Source organism: Microcebus murinus, chromosome 24 (assembly GCF_040939455.1).
Source record: "Microcebus murinus isolate Inina chromosome 24, M.murinus_Inina_mat1.0, whole genome shotgun sequence".
NCBI lineage: Eukaryota > Metazoa > Chordata > Mammalia > Primates > Cheirogaleidae > Microcebus > Microcebus murinus.
The window spans coordinates 3604300-3622733 of NC_134127.1; the positions used below are offsets into that span (position 1 = coordinate 3604300).

General features: G+C 37.8%; 1 protein-coding gene across 1 annotated transcript in view; it reads right to left on the minus strand.

Annotated features, from left to right (window-relative positions):
- Positions 1–18210, minus strand: part of ADAM9 (ADAM metallopeptidase domain 9) — a 95882-nt gene extending 77672 nt beyond the window's left edge. Inside the window, exons 1-4 of the mRNA XM_020282470.2 lie at positions 17996–18210; positions 8120–8217; positions 4279–4337; positions 2931–3009 (exon numbers count right to left, since the gene is read on the minus strand). Of these exons, the coding sequence (XP_020138059.2) occupies positions 2931–3009; positions 4279–4337; positions 8120–8217; positions 17996–18092 (333 nt within the window). The 5' untranslated portion in view covers positions 18093–18210. The remainder of the gene's footprint in view (positions 1–2930; positions 3010–4278; positions 4338–8119; positions 8218–17995) is intronic.
- Positions 18211–18434: the final 224 nt, after the last annotated feature.

The window sequence follows — 18434 nt, forward strand, 5'->3', positions numbered from 1 at the left end:
GGGCTGTACTCTTCAAAAATGTCAGTGTCATGAAATACAAGGTACGACTAAGGACTCCAGATTTAAATGAGACTAAAAAGACACATCCACTGAATGCAACACATAAATTCAGATTTTCTTTTGCTATAACAGACATTTAGGATAACTGACCCAGAAAAAAAATCTCAAGAAGATCTATAAAATAGTACTGTTTAAACATTGATTTATTAATTTTGAGTACTATGTTTACATAAGAGAAATCCTTGTTTTAGGAAATTTACACTGAAGTATTTAAGAATAAAAAATAAAAAAACACCATGTCTGGAAACATGCTCTTAACGGTTCAGAAAAAAAATAGAGGAGAAAGAAAGGATAAAGCAAACAGTAAAATATTAACATTTGGAGACTCTAGGTTGAAAGGTCTCTATGAATTTTTTGTATTATTCATGTAACTTTCTCTATAAGTATAAAATTCTGAAAAAAATTAAGTTCTTTTAACAATTATACACTAAACACCACAAACCAAAATACAACTTTCTCTAGTGTTTGGCAATTCACAACCACTAATTTTTTCTTCCTACTGTTTTGTAGTTAAAGTCTAGCTTTGATATTTCCTTCTTCTTACTAGAGGAAAATAAATACCTTCCACAAGTACAGATGAGGTAACAACTACAAGATAGTAATAGTGTAACTTATAACACTCAAAACATTAGTAGTTTTAACTATAAGAGAAGCTCTCTCAGCTAAGCTGACAGACATCCAGCAGGTGACCACTTAATCTACCAACTTGGTAATTTTTTAATAACTTGCTTTTATGAAATACTTCCATAGCATTACATTTAGTTCTCAAAAGAAAAACAACAAATCATAATTTGTAAGTTTTTACAAAACATCTAATTAAATTGCATGACCACAATAAAGTTGCCACTGGAATAAAGTTTTGAAAACACATAAACCATAAGCAAAAAATTTCAGCCAGTGTATACAGAAGTGCACAGAACTGCTAGAAAACAGCCTAGTAGCCACAAAGATCCAGTGAGCCCTGGATAGTCAATGTTTTCAAAGGAAACGAAGGGTATCAATTAACTAGGGGAATTAGTGGAGAGAATTTCTAATGCATTTGCAAGACACCCCAAAGTTCTAAGACATAGTAATTTGGAGTTTTATTTCACAGAGCAACTCAGGTTTAATAGTTTTTCAAAAACATTGTTTCTTTGTGAAAAATGGCCTGTGAAAGACACTGATGATGAAAGTCAGATAATTGCTTTATAAATTACTTTAATCTTAAGCAATAGAATCCCAAAAGAAAGCATTTAAATTTTCTCAGTGTAACTTAATTCCATTTTATGGACAAAAGTATATCTAATTATGATATTTGACAATCTATCCATAAACAAAAAAAATCCCTGTATCAAAGTTTTAATTTGTATTCAAAGCTATAATCACACTTTCATATACCTGAACAATATTAAATAACAAAGAAATAAGTGAAAGACTCCATCATAGTTGATATTTTTTAAAACGCCTAGGAAAGCATAACAAGTCTACAGTACTTCAACAGTTAATATAAAATTCTGTTTAACTGAAATCTACTTTTTGTAGTTTTAAGTACACATGCTTTCAATAATAGTAGCAAATAATAATATTTAGAGTTAAAAGTTGTCAGACCGACTGTTCTAAGCACCTTACAAGTATTAACTTGTTTAAGCTTCCCAATAATTCCACGAAGTGTGACTATTATTCCCATTTTAAAGTGAGGATGCTAAGGTACAGTTTAAAGTAACTTCATCAGCAAATTATGACAGAGCCAGAATTCAAACCCAAACAGTGTATGTCTCAAGAAAGTATGCTAAGAAACTTCTATAAGAAAAGTCTTTTAAGATTACTGCTTTAAAAAAAAAAAAAAAAAAAAAAAAGATTGCTTTTGTCAGGTGGTACAAATTATGTGCTCTTTGGCCTCCTGTCTTAGTATCTTTGGATGAATGATTGGATGGATAGATTATTTTTATTTGGTTTATGCTATAATGTAAACTTATACTCTCTACTGGACAATGGACAATCAGTGCACTAAGATAAAGGAATCAAATAGTGGACCAGAAAAGAATAGTGCTAAATCAGCATTTCCTTATTTTTTTAAAGTACTAATAATAATCTAAAATATAGATCTTGCCTTCTCCCTCCTTGAAAAATGTTGCAAAAGTACATAACTAACATAAAAAATTCAACCTAGCAAAAGCATCACACAAAAAAATAACACATTTAATCAGGAAAAAGGGTTATGAAAACTATTGCAAAAGAAAAAAATGTCTAATGCCTAACTGCCAAAAAGGTCTTTAAAACACTCTTCCAGAACAAAGCTAGAAAAGTTCATGCTCTAAGTAAAAAACATATAAAGCCAAATTTGATAAATGTCAATTATTTTGAGTATTCTGGCCAATTCTGTTCCCAGGAGTACTCTGTTCTCTGATGCAGAGAGCACCACACCTCCTTAGGAACAAATTGTTTTCAGTGAAAAATTAGAACACTAGAACGTATCACAGCAAATCAGTGTTTTTCTTTACTAAACGCTAATGATAAATCAAATGTTTTAATAAGAAAGATGTGCTTTTACAGATATTAACTTTTGACCAAAAAAAATCAAAAACCTATCAAACTTTTTTCCATCATAATCAGTAAAGATTATAATTAAACAGAAAATTATTTTCCTACTCGTTTAAAAAAAAAACAAAAAACTTTAACTACTGAGTACCTGGAGAGCGGTGAGGTATAGCGCAGTGTATGTAAACACACCCACTTCTCCCAGGACAATTCACATATTATAACGTTAGTTCGTTAAAGGTGCCCCATGGGGCTGTGCCATGTAATAGTTCTGAGGCCTAAATATAACTAACTCATTTTAAAATTACACTTATTTTAAATTTTGCTATAGGATCAAGAGGAAAATATTTTACCTGTATATTGGGATAGTCAGAGAGCAGAGCCCCTTCCTTGTTGTAGGTATAAACTACAAAATCTTTAGGCAAAAGGTTTCTGGAAGAGGAATAAAAACACCATTTAAATTTATTTTACCTAACTGCAATTAAATACATTATTTCTAGAAGAAATGAGAAGGAAAAAATAAAAACTTTTACCTGATAAATTATTATTTAAAGAACATGCTTCTGTAACCCTAAAAGTTCATAAAGATTTGAATCTAAAGTAGTATGTATGACTTACTCATATTGTTCTGCTATACATTTGTTCTAATAGTCATAAAGACAAAATAAGTAATGTCCTTAAATTTTTCTGATACAACTCACAAGAACAGTATAAATTAGGTTATTGATAGTATATCATATTTACAGAAGAAAAGTAAATTTTTTACATTCTTTTCTAAAAATCCTATATAATTAAAAAGCATTCACAGCCTTAACCTCCTAAGCATGGAGACAAAATGCTATATCAGTTGTTGGAGGAAACAATTATTCCTGATCCCCAAAACTTCATTCCATGTTAAGGAATCTCAACAGTACAAAACATGTATGTAAGGATAGAGTTATCTGACAGCAGGACAAGTCAGGTATGCACTGTACTAACTAGTAATTTATAATGTGCCACACTTAAAGTTAAAAACTCTCCTGGAAGTCAGCCTGTCTCTATTGTTTAGAAATAAATAAATTAATGGTTTTCATCTGGTTTAATCTGTTAAACAGCATGACCTGAGCCACACAACCAGAATAGCATAAAAAACCCCTTAGGTAAGCCCCTTATGCCTGGGATTCCCTGAAAATACAATGCAGCACACATATCTCAGTGGTTTGTATCTGGAGACAAAGCCCATCTGTGTAAATGAGAAAGGACCCTTGGGACCATGCCATGATGACTACCTGCCCTTTCTTTGTCCTGATGTTCTGTATGCTTTATCTTTATTAAAATCTGTAAGAGTAGACTTGGCAGTAGCCTGTGGAATCTTGAGTCCTTCCAATAATCCCACCTTGCTCAGTCCTTGCAGGTGCCCATCCAACCCCCTCCCCCAACACCTGCATACCCTGTGCTCCCTCTAGGGGTGAACGTGAGAAGAACAAACTGGAGATGCCCAGCTTTGCTCGGCCCTCTTTCCTCTGTGGAAGTCGCCGCCTGCCCAGCCAGAATACAGATTCTACTATGCTCCTCCACCTGCCACTGTCCAGCACTGACACACATGGCTCATGCTCCTGATACCACGGTTCAGGATCTACCAAACAATATCTAACTAGAAAAGAAATCGATATACTATTGAAAAAGTTTTACTGAAAACCCAAAGTAAATTAAATTTCTTACTTGTTCCTTTCCAAGTGAATAATATGCTCTTTTCCTTCAGCCTGAATGACATAAGACACCTAAATACACAAAGGAGAAAAGAACAATAAAACACCATCGTATAAATTACTTTTGAACAACATATGACTTATCAGACACAGGAAATTCCAACCAGAATTAAAATAATTTGGTACTGACTGAATTGGGGTTTTTTTTCCTTTTTTTTTTTTTTTCTTGAGACAGTCTCACTCTGTTGCCCTTGCTAGAGTGCCCTGGCATCAGCCTAGATCACAGCAACCTCAAACTCCTGGGCTCAAGCAATCCTCCTGCCTCAGCCTCCCGGGTAGCTGGGACTACAGGCACGCACCACCATGCCCGGCTAATTTTTTCTATTTAGTTGGTCAATTAATTTCTTTCTATTTTTAGTAGAGACGGGGTCTCACTCTTGCTCTGGCTGGTTTCGAACTCTTGACCTTGAGCAATCTGCCCACCTTGGCCTCCCAGAATGCTAGGATTACAGGTGTGAGCCACCACTCCAACCCTGACTGAATTGTTTCATAGAAGAACTTTGTGTCTATTCTTAAATAAAAAACATATCCTGATTATCCCTTCCTTTAATAACTAAATAATCATGGGAAATCACCTGCATGTCTACATGTTTAAACTCTTCTTAAATTCATTTATAATTCAGCTATTTCTGCAGGGATTTTTTTTTCAAATCCATCCATATACTACTACTACTACCTACAGTATAAAGTGGCTCTTGCTTTTGTTTAAATAAAATAAACATCTCGATTCCAACAGATTATCCCTAACTCTAGTTATCCAAAAGTTGAAAAGAAATTCATACTTTTTCATGACTATAAAGTCATGAAATATCTTTACATGGCTTACTTCATTTCATGAATTCTAAAACATACTTTTTTCCCCTTCATATTAACATCTCTGAAATCACAACCAGCTTTATAAGCAGCAAAACTTTTTTTATAGTTTGGGTTTTCTTTTGTTTTGGTTTAGTTTTTTTGTAGTTCTCTTATGTTTCAAATTCCCAGACCAGTAAGATTTCCTGACCAGAACACTGTAACTTTCTGGTGCATTGATGCATTCCCTTTTGGGTTTCTTTCCCAGAAACGGCAAGCCTCCTTGCAGCCACGAGATAACTACAAAGCTTTACACCATCTGTTTGTCCAGAGAAGACAAGATAAGCAACACCCACCACAGATCTTGCCCAAGGACCCACTGAGCAGCCCATTCTCTGCATCCCACCTGTGCAAAAAGCTGAAAGAATGACCAATATTAACCCCTAGCTCATTATACTACTAAAATCTCCACCCTGAGAGGGATTTATCTGCCATTTTCTGATCATGGACTAGTATGTACTAGCATGATTTCTCACTGTACTTTTATGCCCTGCACTCCATGCCAAACATGTAATGAGGCTCACTCCCCTCATGCATTATTCACTTCACCTCCAGAAAACCCCCAACCCTGTTGGACGGGGAGGCAGATTTGAGGCAGTCCATACCTCTCACCTCCCAGTTCACACATGTCCTGAAATAAATCCTTTCTTCTGTGACAATCCTCATTGTTTCAGTAACTGGCTTTCTGTGCAGCGAGCACCACTGAACTCCCTTCGTGGGTTCATTAACAAAATGAAGATACATCATACAAAGACATAGCAGTCTAACTGGCAGACTTCTATCTCTTTCTTTATTAGTGGTACATAAAATAATATAGTGTTTCTTAAAATTGATGGCATCTTAGAGTCAATGAAGTAAGATAAGGAAACTTACACTTACACATCCTCAAGTTCAGGAAATCCTCTTCTCTACCTCAAACAACTTTGAAACAACTTCCCCAGAAACTCACCATTTGGTTAGCAGAAGTGCTTAATGTCACCGATAGAATCAGGAGATTCAACTTTGCCTAAACTCTTTAATAAAAAAGAAACTCATGGAGGGACTCAAACAAATATAATATCAGAAGTGTCTACTTCACTTTTCCTACTGTTTCCAGACGCTAAGTTAACATTCTGCCAAAAAACAGCCCACCAATCTCTGGCTCCTAAGGATTAGATCAGCTTCTGGACCCTGCCTTTCCACTTCCGCGTGCTGTGTGGGAGTCTGAGAACTCTTTGTTACCCACCTCAGGCTCCACTGAAACATCAAAAATGCCAAGCTTCTCACATCGCCACAGCTTGGCATGTGCCCTTCTACCCTTGCTGCTCTCGGACAATCCTATGATGTAAAGCACATCACTGCCACCTCTACCAAGAAGAAATTTTGGGAGACTGAGAATTGTTTTGTGAAACTTATATTCTTCCCCTAAACATCTGTCTGGATTGCCCACTCCTTTTCTTAAGTAAAGAGGTGAACTCTTCACTCAAGGTTCACCTCCTCAGTAAGGCCTTCCCTGGCCATCCTATTGAAAAATGCAAACCCCCTTACTTTACCACTTCCAGCTCTCCCTATCCTACTTCCTGCTTTAATTTTCTCCATAGCACTTACCACCATGGTAAGTAATACAGATTGTTTACTTGTTTATTGTCTCTCTCTCCCCTCAACTAGAATGGAAGTTCCATAAGGGCATGAAATTTTGTCTGTTTTATTCACTGCCATATCCCCAATGCCTAAACAGTGCTTAGCTTATAGCAGTCACTCACTACCTTTGAATGTGTAAATTACACTGATAAGTTGAATAAGCAAAATCCAGTTCAGAATGTGCTGACCATACCACTTCTGCAAATATTTATCAAAGCATATGTGACAGTTATTTATTATAATCACAACAACTATCAATGTGTGCAGTACTGAAGATACTTTCAGAGACACAATAAAATAGAAAACACAGTCCCTGTGCTAAAAAAAAATCCACCATCTAGTGAACAAAGGAGAAAAACAATGAAGCAAGCAGGGAATAATTCTATTCTAAGGCAAAACATAATCAAATGTCCAGTTCGTACACAAGAAAAAAATTCTAAATTTTTCTACTAGATGGAGATATTAAAGGCATTTATTCCTCACTTACAGAAAAGTAAATGGAGTTGAACAACCAACCCAACTAGTGATAGCACCCAGGAGAAAGACTAAAACTAAAAGCTCCTGATTCTAAACACTCCTAGTGTTGCTTTGACCATGCTCAGTTCCTAAACAACATGCAAACTGCCTTACTTTTCTGAGTATATCAGCAATTCAGAGGTAATATGCTAAATTCCATCCTTCATTATGTTAAATTACAATAAAATTAAACTTTACTTCTATGAAGTTGAGGGGTTTGCAAAATCAGCTGAAGTCCAAACACATAATTTCTGAAAAAACTTTACAATAAGAGAAAACAGTAAAAAATATAATTTTTGTGCATTAGTTACCCTGTTAACAACACAGGTTTCTTCCAATATGGAACTACAACTCATTTTTAATTAAATATTCCCAAATATGAAATATATGCATATAACACATTATCATTCTCTGGTGTCAGTGAAGATTTACAGTATGAAGTATTGTATCACAAACTGGACTGAAGTTAGTTCTTATGATAATAAAACCACTGCAATCATTGCAGTCAGTTAAGGGTTAGAAATTTATGTAGTCTGCATCTTACCTTAGTTATAGAATTCTATTTAACCATTTCATTCCCTTATGCTTCAAGTTGATCATTTTGTCTTTTAAAAAAAATACTAAGGCTCAATATGTTGCTTTTGCTAGCACAATGTCCAGTGAACATCAGTACCATACAGTGCTATAATAAGTAATGGCCACTAATTACTCCCTGAACCAATCACTGCTGCAAATAACACCTTTGTGTTAAAAAAAATAAAAAGGAGAAAAGTTAAATAATGCATATTTCTTAAGAGATAACTTACCTGTTTTGAATTGGGCCTAGGGGCTTCTCTTCGTTCTCTAGTTAATCTCCAAGGAGTTATAATTTCATAAGAAGAGAGATGAGAGGTCTGCTGAAAGCCTACAGAAGAGGGAATAACAAATTGATACAACAAGCAGAACTGAAAAACTATATGGGGCCAAGACACAATGAACATCAAAAGCTGAATGTTCAAATCACAGAAAAATCATGACATCCCCATATTAAAATATACATATAAAACAAATAGTATTATATAAAATTTTGCATGAAAATAGCAATGTATTAAATAAGTATGAGGGGGAAAAAATATTTCCTAAAAAATGGGTGCCAGCTTTTATCCAAACAATATATAAGTGGCAATTATTTTCAAACATTTTTTAGCTATAAACACTAACCATTCTTCTCGAAAGAAATCTTAAGGTATAAACACACACAAAAAAAGGAGGATTGATTTGGTGGGAAAATGGGGGAAGGCATCCTAGAACCTAGCGCCCCTCACTCACCCCTCTTTTCCTACCTTCACCCATCATGATGACATCCCCTGAGATGATACTGCTATTAATAAATACTTAACTGTTGCAGTTTGGATGTCTGACCTCTCCAAATCTCACAGTGAAATTTAATCCCTGGTGTGGTGGTGGTGGGAGGTGGGGCGTAGTGGGAGGTACTCGGGTAATGGGGGCAAATCCTTCATGAACAGATTAATATCCTTTCTGGAAGTGGTTGGAGGTGTGGTCAGTGAGTTCTCCTCTATTTAGTTCCCAGCAGAGCTGGTTGTGAAAAAAGAGCTGGCATTTCCCTCCCCTCTCTCTTGCTTCCTGTCTCTTGCCATATGATCTCTGCACGGGCCTCCCCTTCACCTTCTGCCATGAGTAGAAGTAGCCAAAGCGCTCACAGGAAGCAGGTGCCTGCTCCATGCTTCTCGCACAGCCTACAGAACTGCAAGCCAAACAAGTATTCTCTGTAAATGACCCAGCCTCAGGCATTCCTTTAAAGTAACACAAATGGACTAAAACTTTACTAGATGGACAAGGACAGTAAGTGGGAAAAGTTACTTTTAATATCTGATGGGTTAACTCTAATAAATATACACACAACAATGTAGCAACTGTCTCAGAGGAAATTACTGCCATTAATCCGTCTTAAAAACAAAAACCTTTGTACAAAATTTAACAGTTAAGAACTCAAAACAGTCATGCAGACTTACTCCCACTTCCAATCTTATTTAGTTATTTCTTGGGCAGAACTTGGTTTCTAAAGTCCTCACTTGAATAAAAATGATCATAATCAAAATTGCCAACCCAATCTCTTTTCTTACAGCATCATTATCAATGGCATCACAATTCTTTCAGTAAACCTAAAGTAGATAATCACCATCTAAGGACTCCAGAGGAAAAATCCACATCTCTATATGCCCCTCTCCTAACACCGCATTCAGTATGAAGAGGCTTGCGAACAGCAATACACGAACTGAAAGCTGACAACAGCAATACACGAACTGAAAGCTGACAAAGAGCAGAGTCACATCTGCCACTCAGACTCATCAACAAATGCCAAGAAAAGGGGGAAGAGGGACTTTCATAAATTAAAAGAGCCTTACCACCAAATGTCCTGCATGGACCTGTTTGGATTCTAGTTCAAATAAATCAACTGAAAAAATTCCGAAACAATCAGGGAAATTTTTACATTGAGTAGATATTTGACGATCTTGAGGAATTATTATTATTTTAAAAACTTACTTTTTAAGTGTAATAAGCATATTGTGGGTAAGGCTTTGTGTCCTTATGTCTTAGAGATTCATGCTGAATATTCAATGACAAAATGATATGATGTCTATGGTTTGCATTAAAATAATTCAGTGTATATTTGAGGGAGGAACACATATGAAATAAGATTAAAACTGGATAATGAGCACACACAAATTCATTACTCTTCTCTTTACTCTTGTGTATATTTAAAAATTTCTCTAATAAAATAATTATTTTTAAGTGGTTACCTACAGGGAGTGGGATGAGAGAGAGACTTATACTTGTCACTTTATATAAACCTGTATTATAGTATTCATGAAATACTGTTTCATATAACATATATAAGATTATAAAATGTAATAACATGTAAATATCATAAATTAACATACTAAACTGTTTAAAGTAGTTGCTATGATGGAGTAGAACCAGGAAGTAATGAGAAAAGGACTTGGACTTTTTACCTCCTATACTTCTCTATTTCTGTATTGTTTGAATTTGTTTTTATGAGTATTTTGCCACCACTGAATTACTTTTCAAATTAAAAAAGCAAAAAAAAGAGTTTTTTCCTTGCTAAAAATAGCATAAACTTTTTTTTTTTTTTTGAAATAGAGTCTCACTCTGTTGCCTTGGCTAGAGTGCCGTGGTGTCAGCCTAGCTCACAGCAACCTCAAACTCCTGGGCTCAAGCAATCCTCCTGCCTCAGCCTCCCGAGTAGCTGAGACTACAGACATGCACCATCATGCCCGGTTAATTTTTTCTATATATATTTTTTAGTTGGCCAATTAATTTCTTTCTATTTTTAGTAGAGACGGGGTCTCCTCTTGCTCAGGCTGTTTTCAAACTCCTTATCTTGAGCTATCTGCCCACCTTGGCCTCCCAGAGTGCTAGGATTACAGGCTTGAGCCACCATGCCCGGCCAGCATAAACTATTTTAGAAGTACTGATTATCTAGCCTGTCTTCCAAGGATTCCCTCCTTTCCATCAGCCTTATTAACCTTACGTCTAGATTACTATGACTCCTTTTCACCTGGTCTCCCTACTCCCACACTTCCTCCTTTGATCCAATCTATATGTTCATTCATCCATTAATTTATTTCCTTATACCCCTCGGATTTCTCAAATACAGATTAAGATGGATTATTTACATCTAACTTTTCCCAAAATAACACTGTATATAAAAACATTTATAACCTTGTCTGGTTTGAGACTAAAAGATACAAACAGAAAAACATAAATTACATTATATCCAATACAATACATGTCATACAAACGGTTTTCAAACTCTTTGCCCATCAACCTCTTATACCTCTATAATATGGTATAATACCGTTTAAATGTGGCTTCACGCCATTATGTAGCACACCAGAAATGGGCTCTGATACTTATGAAGGCACCTACAGGCTGATACAAAGCATATTTATGACATACCGGAATCAACTGTCATTCAGATATTTAGACTTGTCAACTTGAAACCATGTCAAAAGAAATGTATGGCCTTGATAGATACAGGCTTCAGTTCATTAGGCAGAAATATCCTTAATCCTAAATCTAATGAGGTATGGGACTATTTCCTTACCCAAAATAAACCTTTCGATGACTTTCAGTTTTCTCAAATTTCTAAAAACATGAGCTTAAATATTATACTTAATGATAATAATTTCATTCTGAATTATGGTAATCTGTTCGACTACTAGAACACTCTAAAAACAGTGGCAAGAATAGACAAAATGATTTCAGTGGACAACAGATTAGAAGCTAAGTGTGATAAAAAGTAAATCAGCCAGATGCGGTGGCTCAGGCCTGTAATCCTAGCACTCTGGGAGGCCAAGGCAGGAGGACTGGTTGAGGTCAGGAGTCCAAGACCAGTCTGAGCAAGAGCGAGACCGTCTCTACAAAAAATAGAAAAATTAGTCGGGCATGGTCCCAGCTACTCGGGAGGCTGAGCCAGGAGGATTGCTTGGGCCCAAGAGTTTCAGGTTGCAGTGAATAATAGTCAGGGCAATGTAGTGAGACCTCGTCGCAAAAAGAAAAACAAAAAGTAAATCATGCTCTACCTTTCTTTGTAACTTCTTGTGACTCTATAATTATTTCAAAATAAAAAGTTTCTTTAAGTAAACCATTACAGACAAGGATATATATGCTAATAGGCACAGACAGCTGCTACACTAGAAGCTAAACAATATATAACCGAACTGAAATTTTTCCATCACGACTCAAAAGCAAACATCACAGAAAAAAAGAAATGCCTCACAAAAGAAAACATCTGTAGTTCTCATGGGCAGTTGGCTATTTAAAGAGTTCTCATCTTCAAACAGGTTAAGTAACTCTATAAGGTCACACACCTAGTTTCAGGGCAGGACTCAAAAGCAAGTCTTTGGTCTCCTATGACTCTTTTACCCAGATTGCCAGTGAAGAAGAATAAAAACCAAATACAAGAGTATAAGATACAACTTTCTTTCCTTCTGTCCCATTTTTTTTTATTTTATTTTATTTTATTTTTTGAGACAGAGTCTCATTCTGTTGCCCAGACTAGAGTGAGTGCCGTGGCGTCAGCCTGCCTCATAGCAATCTCAAACTCCTGGGCTCAAGCAATCCTCCTGCCTCAGCCTCCTGAGTAGCTGGGACTACAGGCATGGGCCACCATGCCCGGCTATATATATTAGTTGGCCAATTAATTTCTTTCTATTTATAGTAGAGACGGGGTCTCGCTCTTGCTCAGGCTGGTTTTGAACTCCTGACCTTGAGCAATCCGCCCACCTTGGCCTCCCAGAGAGCTAGAATTACAGGCGTGAGCCACCGTGCCCGGCCTCCTTCTGTCCCATTTTAAAACACAATTCTCATTTTGAGAACCAAATGCCACAATAAATTGTTTATTGTAAAAAGGCTTTCAAAATTATAGCAACCTAAAATAACTTCCATATGCTAGAGCTGTTATTCTGATACTGACTTCCTCCTTTTAAAATCCAAGAATCAAGAGCCTGGATACCTCAATAGGTAGAGCATCAAACTTTTAAAATCCAAGAATCTATTTTCTGAATGAAAGCCATGCCATAGTTCCAAAACAGCATAACAAATGCACATATTTGGGGAATGCCATTCAAAAACAATACATACTAACTGTATGAATACCCTCCTCCCTAATTATTTTTTTCAAAATTCCTTGCTTTTCTCCATTTCTGGCTTCTTTTTTCCTGTTCATATCCTACATGGATATTTCCCAAATTCCTTTTAGTTTTTTTTTTTAATTCCAAATAGCAGCATCCAGGCCAGGCACAGTGGCTCACACCTGTAATCCTAGCACTCTGGGAGGCTGAGGCGGGAGGATCACTCAAGGTCAGGAGTTCAAAACAAATAGTAGCACCTTCTCGTGGAAATCAAAAAAACATTTTTCCATGTTACTTAATATAAAAGAAGTACATTAACATTATTCCTATAAAGCTTCAGCCTCAGCACTACTGACATTTTTGGCCAGAAAACTCTCTGTGGTAGAGGGCCATCCTGTACATCATAGGATGTTTAGCAGCATCCCTGGCCTCTACCAGCTAGATGCCAACAGCATCCCCAGAGGCAACAACTAAAATTATTTCCCCCATTTTGGGGACAAAGTTCCCCCAGTTAAAACCACTGGTATAAAGATATAATTCACAATGAAAATAAAAATCTTAATACAATCTACTCTGCAAGGAATACAAACTACTATATTAGAATTTGACAGAAAAAGCATACTGTCACAATCACAGTACTAGAAAACATGAGCTGAAAACAAAACAAAAAGAGTTGAAACATGAAAGTTAAAGTGTCCTAAATTTAGTAAAAGAAAAGTGTTAGTTGCACTCCTTTTTTCCTCTAACTCCTTAAATCTTTCTATGCACAATACTGCATTTTAGAGGAAGTCTAAGTACATTTTTCATAACAGTAACTGTAAGTAGAAGGAAATAAGTTAAAAGAATTCTACCTAATTGCAAAGCAAACATATGTGAACTCCAAACCCTGGGCCTTTCTCCTTTCCTTCCTGCCCATTATGTAAACAAATAGCCACCTTCAAGTTACTTTCACTGCAGAAAATAAACCCTGGACTCCACATTCTGAATGAGTAAGATAATCCTGTTGTCCGAAGTATTTCTTGAAGAGAAATTCTTGTAATCAGATCCATAAAGCACTGTTATTTTGAGCTACATATTTTCAGTCTAGTATTCACAAATTCAATCCCAAATAAACACATATCACATAATAATAACTACCTTCAAACACAATAATATCTACTGCTATGTCCTACCTACAACGTGACATTTGTTGTGTGTCATAATTTTTTCTTATATTTATCCATCTTGACATTTAAAAATAAACAGCTTTTGTTTGAAGTGTCCCTTTGAGAAAACACCAGCCATTTATAAAATTTAATGCCTTCGAGAATTTAAGTTCCTCCAGCAAGGAATTTAAGTTCCTCAAGACCAAAGACTTATTTATCTTTTTTACAAATCCACATAGCCCACACATTTCATCATTTTAATAGCAATAACGTACGTCACTGTATTGCTATGCCACAGACTGCTTCACCACTTCTCTCAAGCAGCTGAGACAGGAGCTCAGGCCCTACTTAAAAACCTTCACTGCCCAAAGAACTTCCTACAGAGTAAAGTCGAAACCCCACAGCCTGGCATAGAAGGCTCTCCCCAGGTCATACCAACCTACCTTACTTAGTTTTATCTTCTATCCCTCCCTTTCATATAGACTGCCTGAAGTCATACTGACATTCTCATTAAATCAAATTCACAATAGGATTTCAAAGTGTCAGTGAGGCTAATCGGAAGGAAGCTCATCAGGGATCTATTTGCATGAGGGTGCTAAGGAGCTACTAAAGGGAAGGGGGAAAATCATCCTAAAATGAGTTATATAATAAAAATCTCATTAAAAGAAAAATGCATCAAAGGGAAAGGGGCATTTCCCATATACAGGAATGGGGTTTGCCCTATTATACACCCATTTGTTTGGTGGTGATAACATTTGCTTTATTTATATTAATAATAAGTTGTAATACCCTAATTTTTATGTTAATATAAACAAATACAAATCTAAAAACAACTATATATTTAAAAGCTGAACAAATGAAGGTAACGTCTCAGGTTCCCTAACTCACTCTTAAAAGATGTGATTCAAGGAATGTCCCACATATGATCACTTTGGAAAAATGATCTGACCAACAACATTGCGCAATTCAACTTTAGTTTGGTCCACCTTGTATCATTTAAAGGGAATGAGGGATTCGTTCCTGAGATACTAAGAGGACTATATTCATTTGAGGCAGTCTCATAAGTGACTGAAAGAATGGCTTAACTACAAGCCTCCAGTATATAGGAGGCATCAAAGAGAAAAAAAATATCATGAGGCTATCTATGTCATATGTTTGAGCTTGGAGATATTTCGAGAAAATCTTCCAGTTACTTAGAGCTTGCATTCTTTGGGGGATTATATAATAATTTATATTACAAACCAGGATTTTTAACAAATAGCAAATATAAATTTGGTAAGGTAAAATTTAAAGAGCTTTTTGAAAACTGTCTTGGAACCCAGCAACTAGTTTTGTACATATTTCAATTACAAATGCTTTCTCTTTTTACTTAGTTTGAAAACCAAACCATCTTTAAATTTAAAAGACAACATTCTCCTATACAGCACAAACACAAACATATCAAATTCAAATAATTTGGTGATAACTAAAAATAGATTAGTATAGATCTAAGTTTTTACTGTATACCTCATTTTACAGTGATTCACTATGAGTAAGCTTTTAAATTCATTTTCTTTAGAATACCAGTCTGTGTAAAAAAAATTCTAAGTCTGTGCATAATTACTACCTTAGAAAATGAAGAGAGGTTTCATACCTGATTCCCCTTGTTATTTTTCACAATGATACAAAGTTTACCTTTGTCAGCCCTAGTTAAAAAAAAAGCTTATTGTAAGTCAGCTGTTTGGAAATTATACTGCATTTCCTTCTTGACACAATGTTATAAACGGTAGTAAAAATCCTACTAAAACCTACTGAACTCCTAATGTAACGGATGTGTGGGTGGTACTTACTGAGTCCTCAAATTCCTCTTTCATTAGGGGAAAAGGTTTCAGTGCATGTTTTAAACATCCTGTATTGCAAAAATTAAGTCAGCTGATTTTGGACGAACATTCCCTTAGGGAAACATGAGTTGATTCACTGCACACTATTACAAAAGCCTCTTAACTGATCACCCAGCCTCCAGTCTCTCCCTCCTAGATTCTAACCTCCATTGAGTGGCCAGTTTTCAGATTAAGTCACACTCCTACTTAAAAACTTTCACTGCCCAAAGAACTTCCTACATGATAAAGTCCAAACCCCTTACCTTGGCACAGAAGGCTCTCCCCAACTGATACCAACCTACCTGGGTTGTACATTCCATCCCTCCCTTTCATATAGACTGCCTGAAGTCGTACTGACATTCTCATCATTTCCTAGCAAGTCATGTTATTTCACACACTCCATACTCTTTATAAAAACTGTCTTCTTAGAATGTATTCCTACCCTTTCATTTGAAAAATTCATCAACATAGCCCAGTTCAAATATTTTTTTCACTATAAAACCTTCCCCAGCATCTCTCATATACACTTAGCATATCTGGTGACCCTCTGCCCCTCCACAAGCATTAAGCATGGTGTTTATAATATTGCCATAAACGCTGCCTAAATTTTGAAGGAGTATATACCTGCTTAAATGACGGGATGGCCATAACCTGTTGAAGCCACAGTTAAAGACCCTAAGGATATTCCATTCATCTACATACAGGTTATGTAACAGTCAACATATACATTAACATTAAAAATGTAGTCTTATTTATCTTTAAATCACATATTACTAAAACTCCAGATGTATACTCTACCTCACTCTATATGTTAGTGAATGTTAACCATCTAGAATACCACAGAAAAAAAGTAGTTTTAACAAGAAAAGATTTGGCAATTTCCCATTCAATTTCTGCACTGGGGCGAATATGCTTATATGTTAGTGAATGTTAACCATCTAGAATACCACAGAAAAAAAGTAGTTTTAACAAGAAAGGATTTGGCAATTTCCCATGCAATTTCTGCACTGGGGCGAATACCCTTAATTTAAAAAGAAACCAAAGATAAAAAATGTAATTAGTTTCCTAAAGGTCAGCAGTCCTGCACTGAAATTTTCCATCATCACCTTTCAACAGCTCTCAAAGCATTGATCTGGTAAAAAAAAAAACAAAAAAAAAAAAACCATTCTCCATTATACTCTATCGTCGACAGGGAAAATGCAACCATCCAAACAATAATTAATACAAAAGCCAAAACAAACAAAGAAGTTGTTTCCAGCAAGAAGCTAGAGTGTTGACGATTTGTTTCCCCTATGTTCGGGCATCTCCAATACACATATCCCACACAGTCGAGGGAAGTTTCACAACCCAAGAAGGATTTCACACAAGTGACTGAATTCTTACGATAATCCTATGAGTTAAACAGAGCAGGGATTATGTGTCCGGATTTAAGACACTGCGCACCCTGTGCCAACACAGAAGAGGCTGTTTGGCTATGGAAATGTGTAGCACTTGGTCTCCAAAAAATAAAAGTATTCTTACAACAAAAAAAAAACGGCCCGAGAAAAACGAGCGCCGTCCTCCCCCCCTCACCCCTTTACCCCACTCCCCAAATTCAGTTCTGTGAGTCTACCGGCCACTCTGCTGACAGAACGACCCGTCGAGATCTCAAATTAGGATAGCCCTGAAGCGAAAGCCGCGCCCCTCAGGCTCTTTCCGAGGGACGCTAACTAACGCCCGCGCTGAGCCGCGGAGACGCCGGCGCCCAGCCTGCCGCGCTCTCCCGCTCCGAGGCGGGCGCCGGGCGCAGAGCCCCGAGAGCCGGGCCGGCCGCGCGCCGCGGCGGCGGGCGGAGGAAGTGGGAGCACACGGGCGCCCGCGGCCGACAGGGCTCGGGGCGCCAGACCCCTGAGCGCGGCCCCCGCAGGTCCGGCCCGGTCCGGCCCCAGGCCGGGCGCCGCCACGCCCGGCACCACGGGCTCACGCGAGCGCCCAGCCCGCGGGAACCGCCAGCCCGACGACCCTGGGGGGCGGACACCCACCTGGCCGCGCCCCACCGAGCACCGGGCCCACCAGGCCGAACAACAGCAGCCACTGCAGACGGCGAGGCCCCACGGGCGAGCCCGCGCCCGCCCTCATCTCGGCCGACTCCGCAGGTTCGCTCAACAGCCGCTCGCCCCGGCCTCCGCCTCTCCCATCATTTCCCTGCCCCGCTGGGGCCCCGGGACTGGCCGGGAGGCGCGCGCCCGGGGACGAGCGCGCGCGCGCGCGGGCGCGCGGCGGTGACGCAACTTGGCCCGAGCTCGCTCCCGACACCGCGCTCCCTATGCTGACGTAGGGAAAAAAATCTAGTCCCCGGCGGGAGAATGGGATTTCTAAATCGTCCGCCCCAAGTCCGCCCCGCCCCGTCACTATCCGCCCCGCCCACTCTGCTCCAAGGCCCTCCTACTCCCGGGGGGAGGGGGGGAGTCGAGGGAACCA